The sequence below is a fragment of the Poecilia latipinna genome, unplaced genomic scaffold (genome assembly GCF_001443285.1).
Source record: "Poecilia latipinna isolate Pla-1442-1.1 unplaced genomic scaffold, P_latipinna-1.0 Scaffold2390, whole genome shotgun sequence".
Taxonomy (NCBI): Eukaryota; Metazoa; Chordata; class Actinopteri; order Cyprinodontiformes; family Poeciliidae; genus Poecilia; species Poecilia latipinna.
The window spans coordinates 59,011-70,395 of record NW_015115006.1 but is presented as its reverse complement, the minus strand read 5'-3'; the positions used below and the strand labels follow the sequence as shown (position 1 = coordinate 70,395).

The window sequence follows — 11,385 nt, the reverse complement described above, 5'->3', positions numbered from 1 at the left end:
TTTTTTAGCAGCTAAAAAGTTTTTTTTTGGCCCTGTTTTTGTTTCCTCGTTTTTTTTTTTTTTTTTTTTTTTTTTTTTGTCAGACGCAAGCCTCCTAAAGCATCTTGGATGAGGTTTTCTGCCAGAGGATATTTCGTCATTTCACACAGCAGCCAAAACAACAACAAGAACACACTAAATCCTCCTGGATGATAATTATTTTCCTCAGCACTAGCAAAAAATAAAAAAATCTTCATATGGTGTGGATTAAAATGATAAACGGGTTGCAAAACTGTCCAAAATCTTTTAATGACAAAAACAGCGATGTGTATTAAAATACATATCACTGTATTTCACTCACATATCTGAAACACACACACACACACACACACACACACACATCTCTGAAAATAAGACATTAATGAATTAAATATGTGAAACTGGTGACAATAATACATCTGAGAACTGAGATTAGACGGAGAGTTGCAATGTATTCCCAGACTCTTTAGCTTTTCACACCGAATCTACATGGCTGGACCAAAATGTTTGCATGCACATGCCTTTGCAAGCCTAAAACACATTTGCATGCTCATGTCTTTTTCTTAAGTCCTGTACCCCCCACAGGGTGCCACATTTCATCACTCTTAGGCAAACATCACGCTGCATCACTGTTATTTTACCTCCCCAGCTGCCCTCTCTTCTGACAGCACACCATGTCTGATGACTTAGACCAGCAGAGATCTGACAATGATCTGAAAACCCGCCTGCAATCTGTTCACTAACTGCCAGGTCCACTTGTGCCTCACGACTGGTACAGGCCCTGTCCACCGGGGTCGCGTCAGTGTCAGGGACGAGACTGCTTGATTTGTCTCAAAATGACATGAGACGTGTCCTCAGGGATCGCTGAGTAAGCTGCTTTGTCCTTTGTCCATATGTTAAAGGATTCATCTGTAAAGTTATTGTTGAAAATAAGGAAGAGGGAAAACAAAACAACAAAAAAAGACTACTTGTCCACGTATTTGTTTTTTTTCTTTTTTGAATTGTACTCATTTTCCTAAATGAGGAATGAACTGAAACAAATTCTCCCAAACTCTCCTTGAACATCTCTTACCTGCTGAGTTTTGTTTTGTGGAAATGAGATCTGAATTAACTGCAGACATAGTGACAAATCCAGACATATTAGGTCTAAGAGTGAAGTGAGTTTATTAGAGGATTATTAGACCTCCTATTTTAGACATGCATAACCTGAGACTGCCAAGAAAGGTTAAATCACGGCGAGGCCAGGGACTGAACCTTCCACCTCTTTCCCTGCTGACCTTCGGCTGAACAAGTGATGAGGTGTAACCACCAAATAAGTGCATGAGAAGCCAAGTATAAGTTAAAGAGTGCTAAAGCAAAATAAAATAAAATCTTAAGTGCTATTAGGCAAGTCATATTTCTTCACATTCATGTTTTCCATCACAAAGGATATATCACAATATTTTGGAACCAGAAAACGAACAAATCATGGAAGAAAGAAAGAAATTGATCTTGGGAAAATGATCTTAAAACCTGTTAAAAAAAAACAAAAAACATTTTGAACCACACCTGTTAAAACAGCAAAGCACTACCTTATATAGCTATGAGCTCTGGAAACAGACCGTTTGGCAGTGTCTTTTAGTACTGACAGAACAGATTGTTTTCATGAAGAAAATTATGCTACTTTAATGAGGATATGTCAGATGAATGGTTGGCTGCTTACTGGTGACAGAAAAAGGATGGCATGAGCAATTTAGGTGTGAAGATCCCATTTTGAAGTAAACAAACACCGTTTAGCTGCATACAAGTAAACACAGGTAGGAAGAGCTCATTTCTTCTCACCCATCAAAAACTGTTGGAAATATATATATATATATATATATTTTTCCTGAATTATGAAACAAATTAAATGTTTTAAATTTATTTTGTAGCAATGCGTAATACAATATTTACAAACTGGATTTCTGCCCGGTACGAACCATAACAGGATCAGATTTAAACCCAACTCTTCCTATCTGAACATCTTCTGACAAACACTTCAGCTTCACTCACGGTTTGTTCTAACTCGCACAGCAGCGGTGGTGTTAGACGTGCAGAAACTACTGTGATATCACAGCCTTAGTAGGTGCAAATGTGAATTTAAACAGCGTTAAAAGCCCACACAATTGCAGCAGGATGAATTAATGAATCCTGGTTTCGTGGCTGGGCCGGGCAGTAGCTGCTAGAACTCGCCACCGAGACTCTTTAAGCCTCCGTGAGCTGAAACTGACTGTAGCTCATTTCCAACATGTATTCGTGCACCAGAGTCAAAATGATGATCAGTAAATCAAGACTTGCAAAGAATTGTGAATCACTGTTTCAGCTTGCATGAATTGAAGAAAAATATTAACAGATCAAGCATGAGATCAAATACAAAAACTACAAAGTCTTTTGTTCCAAAAGCCTGAAGTAATAAGCCGGCTGAAGTTCTTCGAAATGTACGAAGGACAGAGAAGGTTAGATAAAACTACCTTCTTCACATTTCTTTTCTGTTAAAAATAAAACTGAAGCACCCCATCTGTTCACAAGTTTAGCAATCTTTTAACTGAAGGAAACATGTGGCTGCTTTCATGTAGGTATAAAAAGGAGTTTTCTTTTAGGGTTTAGGACCCAGCTGCACTCTGGATGTATTTTATTTTAATTTAATTGCTCTCTGGAATCAATAAAGTATTTTTGAACTGAAATCGGTATCTTTCCTTGCACCTTTCTGCAAAAAACAGACAGAGGGATGGCTCAAACTGAGAACTGAGAACTCACTGGAGAGACTGTGCATGTCTTCCAGCCTGGGAAAACTTTATGGTGCACCAAAAGTAAAAGTAAAAGTAAAAGAAGGAAAGAAAGAAAGAAAGAAAGAAAGAAAGAAAGAAAGAAAGAAAGAAAGAAAGAAAGAAAGAAAGAAAGAAAGAAAGTGTAAAAATTGCATCCTTGGGTGAGACTTCAACATCTCAAAAACTTGCAAGTGTTTCAGGGTAATATTATAGTCAGGAGCTGCTTTTTGTCTTCACATTGAAACAGTTTTCAGTAAACTATGGAACCATGATTTATGCTCTCTAGTTCCTACACCAGATTGTTCGACCATCATTACAGGACCTTAATCTCAACAGTGCTTGGGTAATGCCTCAGGACAATGGTCTGAACTATACCAGCAAGTTCACCTCTGAAAGGCTCAGGAAAAGAAAAGCACAATGAGTAAAATAATCATGTGGTGTGGCATAGTCAAAATTTACTCTCGAGTCTTCTGCAAAGATGAGTGGCTCAAAATTAATCTACAGAAATGCAAAAAACACACAGCCAGCTATCTCAAACACATGATGGAAGTCATTCCCATGAACGGTGGCGCAATTACTTTTTCAAATAGGGCCCGACTGGTTTAAACTTTTTTTTTTTTTTTTTTTTTCCCCTTAATGAATTAAAGCATCAAAAATCCTTTCTGTATCAAGGCTTACTCAAATTTGAAACGGACATTTTTTTGGTGATCTTAAAATTTAAACATAACAACCACAAACAGAAAAAGTATGTAAATAAATTTTCACAGCACTCTAGTTCCTTCGGAGTTCCTGATCCTCCTCTTAACGGGTTATTCCCAGGAGAAAAAAAATAAATAAATCTAAAGAGATGCATCCAAGAAAACCCTGAAATCAGATTAGATAAAATTAGATTACAAAGCCACTTTTCCAGACTCATTAAAAGATATTTAGGAGAACTTCCAGCTGGGGTACAGGAGGCAGAATCATGGAAGACTAACAGCCGACATAAGTTATCTCCATGAGGTTCCTTTGACTGTTCGTCTCTATTGTCAGCAGCCTGGCAGGGCGCCGGATCACAAACCCAGGGGATAAATAGAGAAGGACAGACAAAGGATAGAGAAAGTTTAGCAAAAGGAACGTCTGTCCCATATCTTCTTGTACAAGCCATGCTCCCTTTTCCTCTCCAAAACCTTTTAGGTTGGAAAACAGAAAACAGTCTAGTTTTTTGCAAAAACAAGCAATAAAAAGCTCTAAAAATCAAGGTTAGAGCTCTTCGTTCCAAAGTTAGACTGTAAAAACCACTCACAGTCTCACGTCTGCATCAGTTGTGGAAGTGAATCACACAACAGTTTTGCAGTTGCAAGTCAGAAAATCAGCATAAGGTGTTGATGGAGTTGGCAACGATTAGCAGCATAAACAAGTAATAGCGCATTACTCTGCTTTTTATGCATTCAAACAAGATGTTCACTAACTAAGGTTAGACAGCACTGTGAGCGTGATGATATAATGAGACTCAAACTGGCAGCAGAGCAAATAAACCGTTTATTACTGAATTTTACACATTAAACCCCGAAGCAGCTATTTGGGGTTTGGAGGTCTCTTTTTCTAAGTCAACATCTCCACTTAGGAGGGAAATTCAGTCAACAGTTGCTGCCTTTAATTTGGAATTCTGAATTCAAAGCTGAAAATGGAAAATATTGGGAGCTATCAAAGCACTACTGAAGTTACTCATTCTTTCAAACCACTCAGTTAACAGCTGCTTAAACTATCAGAGGGCAGGTTTGAGAACATTAACAATGTCCCTATTGTCCACATGTGTTAATTATTGGGGTAGGATAGGATAACTTTACTCCTAGATATTACTGGAGCATCTACTGCTCTTTGTACTCAGAACTTAGAAAGTTCTCCTGAACTATGAGTTTTAGTCACCAGTTTTTTTGTTTTTTTTAACATCTTAAATACTCAAATGAATGAAGGTTTGCTAATGTTGAAAGGTAAGGCAAGGTAAGGTAATTTTATTTATATAGCACATTTTCAACAACAAGGCAATTCAAAGTGCTTTCAAAGTGCTTGAAAGGGGTTTGCTGCTTTCTACTGACACTTGCTCAGTATGAGGAACTGCTGTAACATTGATAACTTAATGTAATCCACATAGCTTCCTTTAAAGAGATTTTATCAATTGACAATACTTACTTGGTACTGCATTACTATTGTAATCGTATGGGTGACATGCAGTGTGGTGGTGTTAGAACCATCTTACATGGTTATTTGGCTCACTGTTGTCAACCAGTGGAGGAAGTGAACAAAGCCAACCAGTCCACATTTGCCACGCCTCCAAACATTGAAATAACATTAACAGCCATCTGGTTCAGCTTTACGGTGGACAGTGGTTGTTTAAACTGCAGGCAATTTTCAGTAAGTTTTGTAGCGTTGAAGTGGCGCCTTACATGTCAGAGGCAAATATAAGCAGTTGAGTAACTTCAATAGAGGAAGCAATAATTTCTCAAGTGCCATGGGTTCAGACCCCATAACTTCGAACAAGGGGCTGGTTTTCACCAGGACAGATCAGTAGCATTACTTTGGTTGTTACATGAGAGATTCAAAACCACCTTCATTTGGAATTGCTCAAATTGTATTCCATTTTTCAGAGACTAGACTTGAAATTTAGCGAGACTTCTTTATCACGCCTAGATGGGTTGAAGATGCGTACATAAATATGTGGTGTGTAAGTAGAACTAAGGTGAGAAGTATGCAAAAAAGCAAAAGGCATTTGCACAGTTATGACAGTGTTACTTCAGGTTCGTTTTCATTTTTTGTATCCTTTCAAGTCATTTGGTCAACATCAGTGGTACAACCTTAGAAGAAAGGTTCAATAAACCAGCCCATCAGCTTTAACTTCAAACTTTTGTCCGATTCACCCTCATTTCAACTCTGCGTGTGTGTGCGTGAGTGTGTTTGGGTTACATCTTCATTCAGTCAAACATGCAGCAGTCAAAGTGTGTTTATGCCAGAGTGCGTGGGGAGGGGAAACGTGTGAATCTGTCAGACTCTCTCAGCCTCTGTGCACCTTGGCAGCGCTGTACTCTGTGCTCTGTATGAAGTGGTCACATCATATTCTGCAGACAGACTCGCAGCCCCGCTGTCTGACAGCCGTTATGCAATTACTGCGCTGAGGCTAAAAACAAGCAGAGCACGCACAGAAAAAAAAAAAAAAAAAAAAAAAAAAATTGGTTATTTTTTTTTTACCCCCCACCCCGTCTGTACGGTTCTGATCACCTTCTCTGTCCCACACGCCGCGCTGAGGCCGCAGATCGTGTGTGGAATCACTAAGCAGCCTCTCAGCTGCCTGCCTTGTTAATTCTCAGCCACCGCCGGCTGTGACACCGCGGGGAAGGACTTGATGCATGCGGATTGGGGCTGACACATTGCGGATCTCATCACGGTGCTGAAGGGAAAAGCAGGAGGAAGACGACGAGGAGGAAAAGGAGGGAGGGAATTGTTTTTTTTTTTTTTTTTTTTTGGGAGGGGGGGGAAATGGGGGGCCGTGAGGGGAGTTCCTTCAGGAGCAACGCTGCACCAAAGCAAAACACACATTTCCACTCTGCGCTGCTTTCAAACTTACCATGTTGACTTCAGACACCATGTCAATGCTGGCGATGTCTATGCGCATTCCCACATCCACCGGAGCTCCTGTGGAGACAGCAGAGCGTTAGGAGGCGGCGCAGCAGCCCCGCTGAGCCCCACATGGCAACCGGCTGCAGTTTACCTCCAAAATCAGGCCGCAGACGGATGTCATAGCCCTTCAGCAACTTGTCTACAGTCGCTTTCACGTAGGACATGTTGCTGGGTTCGTTTGCGCTAAAAGATTGGGAGGGGAGCAGAGAAAGCATTTCCAGTTCAGATTTACTTAAAACAAGCTCAGGCCTGTGTGGAATCAGAGGTGCTGCTGTCAGATCTCACCTTTGCGCACCGCAGACCACAGTGATGAGCAGAGACACGCTGCAGACTGTAATCCACATTGCTGGCAACTCTGATGCGGCCAGCGGCTTCCACATTGGATCCTCGCAGGGACGCAACTTAGGAGGCAAAATTAGTATTCCAAAATAAATCAACGCATGCGCGTCCTTTCACCAACATCTGAGCGTCAGGGGGGACATGACTTTGGATGAAGACGAAGCCCCGGCGAAGAAGAGCGCGGCAGCGCAGAGACGAACATGTGAGGAACGATTCACCTGCAGAGGGGAAGCATGGAGAGAGGAGCTGCACGCCAAGCAGAGAACCTCCATCAGCTGATCTGCGTCAGGTTCCGCTTCAACTTCGGCACGGTAAATAACGGGCACGGAGCGCGACTCCCCGGTCACCTTTGGAGGGAGGGAACGAGAGAGAGAGGGAGAACGGGAGAAGAGGAGGGGGAGGCGCGGTGCGACGCGAGCACGTCCGGGGAGCTGCGCACAACTCCTGGCGGCGTAACGGGATGCACAGAAATAGCAAAGGGACTGATGCACGCTGATCTGTGACTGATCGACCATGGGAGCTTACAGGGAATCAGGTTATTAATTACCGATTAATAACCTGATTAATCGGTTATTGAGCAGGGGCACATCCACAAAGTTTTTAAGGGGTAGTCAGAACGGGATGTGGCCAAGAAGCTTGGCAATTGTATATGTTAAAACTAAGGTTAAATAATATTTCTTATTATTTCTTTAAACAATCTGATCTATTCGTTTCTCATGAGGTGGTAAAGCAAAAATATCAGCAGATTGGGAACATTCTTTATTCCACTTTCTTATCTCTGGACTTTTAGACTGAAGTGTGGTCCGAGAAGTGAGAGACAGATGTTCAAAAATGGGCATCTTGAAGGAAAAAAAATTCACATCAATGAATAAAGACAAAAATGGATAAGCCAGTTTCCGTTTATAATAGAGTGAAACAAATTTGTTTAATTGAGATAAATTACTTACTTTAGTTTAGTCACACAGAGACTGGGATTGAATAAAGGAAGGGAAACTCAGCAAAAATCAAGAGAAAATGTCTAAAATATTGGCAAAGATTAGAAGACAGACAGATAGCAGGAACATTTGCATTTATATGTTTGCTATCTGTTTTCATGTGGGTTGTTTCATTCAATAGATCATTGTGTATATTCATTCAAAACATTCATTTAAAGATGTATTTTTTTTAGTTTAATTAGCTAACCGTATAAAGTTCTCTGCATGGCCTGGCATGTTAGAAAACTGAAGACCACTTCTGCTCAGCCTAGTGATGAGTGAGAGTCTGAAGGTAGAGCAACCTCAGCAAGACTGAAGGATAAAGGGAGAAAGCAAAAGGTGAACTCACTCATTAACCTTGACGCAGGGAAGAAAAAAAGGGAGGAAATGAAATTGACTAAATAAGAGCTCCTACTTGCAGAAAAAAAGCTATTCTACAGACAGAAACTAAACCACGACCACAGAGAGGAGTCAGACTTTATAAAGAGGAAGATCGTCAGTAATACAGACCAGGTGAGTTACAATCTTGCTTCCTGCTAGCAACAGGAAGCAAAACTAACAGCAGGAAATGTGAAAAAAGTAACTGGAAAAAAAAAATCTAATTTAATATAAAAAAATAGGAGAATAGAGAAATTGCTGCATCGAAGAACCATGATTGAAAAAAAAAAAAAAAAAAAAAAATATATTTTTTTTTTTTTTACCGGGGTAACATCAACTGCATGTGAAGAATTGGTAAAGATGCATCCCATACAACACACAACATTGGGTTTATAAAAACAAGGCCAGATTTCAGCAATATTTTGTGGAAAATTAGGAGCTCAGCTCCCAGCCCACCTATTCAGGAAGCTAATTTCAGCTCCTTGCACCCATGATCTTATTCCTTAAATGATAACCTTTTTAACCTGGGGATGGGTTGATGAACCAGTCAGTCCACATCATCACTTTTCAGCTCATGCAGCTGCCTCTTCTTCACCAGAACAGACTGAAAGCATCACCCTGATGTCTTTTTTTTGCGTTTTTAAAGAATTTCACCATTTTTGTGAAATATTTCACTGACAATGCCGTGACAATTTGAATAAGGAGTCATTTTCAAATTCATGAAATTTGTAATGTTGCAAATGCCAGGTTCACAGATTTATAACTACAAGAGGATTGAGCACATCTTTATTCATAAATTGGCACACACTGGAACAGACCAAATGCGACAGAATCACCCCACATAAATTACGTTTTCTGTAAATTTCTGAATATTCCCTAAACACAGGAATAAGACAATTCAAAGCGATATCTTCCATGTGCATGATGGCGTGTCCACAGCCAAGCGTCACTGCAGCTAGAGCTCTCTCATATGACTGAGTGAAGCCATGCAGCAGGAGTCTAGTTTGCTGCTGGCTGTAGGGAGGCGTCCAACACTGAGATGAAGCTGCCCTGACAACAGCACTTACCCAGCAGGCAGCACGCCTCCAAGGCTGCAGCAGCAGAAGCATTGTGTGTCTGGTGCTGAGATGAAAGAAAGTTTCACTCACCACCATCAGCAAGGTCAGTGGGTATGTGGAAAATATCTATGTTACCCAAAACGCACACACAAGCGCTTTGATTGTTCTCAGACTAATGAAAAAAAAATCTTTCTGGCTTTAGATTTAAATTGACTTTAAATTGGATTTTCTAAACATTTTTATTCTAACTCTGCATTTAAAACATTGTCCAAAAAAAAAGCATATTCATAGAAAGTTGAGTGGAAGTAAAAAGCTGTACTAGGAACACTCATTCCTTTGAAGGAGTGACAGATCATACACATACCCTTCAAATGTCAGATATTTCTTTTGATATAAAATGTAATTTCTGCTTGATCTCATGTAACATTCAACTTTTCTGGCACTATGTGAGTCAAATGTTGACACAAAGCAAAGATCAGGTGTAAAAGACTGAGCTAAGCGTATTTAGCAGTGCAACCCTGGAGGATGAAGGCTACAGTCCATGAGTAAAAAATTATGTTTTATTTAGTAGGTATAATTTTATTTTCATAGCCCCAACTTGAAACTCTTTCAGAAGCCAGAAATGAGCTACCACCAGAAGGTGCAAAATGATCCCCAGGCAAATAAAAGTGGTCCATCAATCTGTTTTAATGATCTCGTTCATCTGATCGTGTTCCATATTTCCTGATCGTAGGTGAAGTTTGTAAATCTCAAGGTTCATCCAACTCCTTGACAGATTGGAGCAGGGTTCTTCTGCAGATGATGTATCTCCTTCCACCATCCTACAATAAGACACCTACCCTTCTCAAGTCCTCAGGATTCGGTGAAGCGCAGACTCGGTGGAGAAATGTAAACATTTTGTTTGTGCACGTGTCACAGCAGCAGTCTCTTCAGAGCCTGAAGACTTGATTTTTTTATTTTTTTTGAGCATGGAGTGTTTTTTTTCTCCCTTCTCTTCATCCATGTCATCCCGCTATGTCACCTCGAGGTGTTATCCTGAAGTGTCACCCCCCGAGTTGTCACCTCGACGTGTCACCCACATAACCAGATCATTTGCTACTCATCATTTTGCTCTCCACCACTCAGTCGTCCTTCTGCTGCTGAGTTTCCTCCATCTGTCAACTCCTGATCGTCCTCTCTCTGTCCACAAAACACTGTCAGAGCCTCTTGCCTCTAGTGCTAAAATGATGAAAAACTAAATAAAGATTTATAATTGCTGTATTTTTAAGTTCATTTACAGTTAAAAGTGCATGGAAGTTGTTTTCTAAAAAATAAACGTTAGGTATTCATTATTTTACTTGTAGGTTAGACAATATGATATTCAGGACTTACAAGCTTTAGAAAATATTTATATGAAATTAAGGTGTTTTTCCTGTTATTTATCCTTGCGATAATGACATCTGAAGCAGTTTTGATTTTCAAGGAATCACGGCTGCCTGCTTTCTCAGGGAATCTCCTCGTCCCTGGGAAGCTGCTGTCGCCATTCTCCTGCTGCTCTCCCTTTAATATTTCTTTCCGCGCTCTGTTCATTTCTAATCATTACCAATCAACAGATTTTCTCTGCACCCACACAAGAACCAACATGTGATTGTTGCAGTAAATCAGAGCACTCCTGATGAGCTGCTGGGTTATTTGCATGTTTGATTTTCACTTTGCCTTTTGAATAAACTCATTATTAGTGTTACCCAGTGGCTTTAAGAGGTCATTAAAACTTTCTAACTCAACTTGTGGTTTCATCACTGCTAATTCAATGATGACAGCATCGAATCTGTTTTGTGTTTTTGTTCAGCAATATTTAGACTTACATAATTGTAGAATCTAAAGATCAGAATATTTTAATTTAAAATGTACCCAAATTTATGCAAATCAAAATGTGTTAGAGCTAAAATGTTAGAAGTCAAAGAAGATCGATTTGCTAAAATGTTTAAGTTTGTCTGGCAATTTTTAAATGCCTCTCAAAACGTCTGACTTGAAACGTACAATATTTTTACATGATTACATTTTCACGGCTGATGAGGACAAATGCGTGGAATTTGATGCGTCGTTGGTGCCATCTTGTGATAAAAGTAGCTCACTACAGCTAACCAACACATTTTGTCCCGTTTTTGTTAAAGATTTTGCAGTGATAGAAATATTATG

The 11,385-nt window shown here is 39.9% G+C and overlaps 1 protein-coding gene across 1 annotated transcript in view; it reads right to left on the bottom strand.

Annotated features, from left to right (window-relative positions):
- LOC106937613 (gamma-aminobutyric acid receptor subunit beta-1-like) overlaps nucleotides 1–9,459 on the bottom strand; it is a gene marked incomplete at its 3' end in the record, with an annotated part of 28,767 nt that extends 19,308 nt beyond the window's left edge. The window contains exons 1-3 of the mRNA XM_015019214.1: nucleotides 6,744–9,459; nucleotides 6,550–6,641; nucleotides 6,406–6,473 (exon numbers count right to left, since the gene is read on the bottom strand). Coding sequence (XP_014874700.1) covers nucleotides 6,406–6,473; nucleotides 6,550–6,641; nucleotides 6,744–6,838 — 255 coding nt within the window. The remainder of the gene's footprint in view (nucleotides 1–6,405; nucleotides 6,474–6,549; nucleotides 6,642–6,743) is intronic.
- Between the last annotated feature and the right edge of the window lie 1,926 nt (nucleotides 9,460–11,385).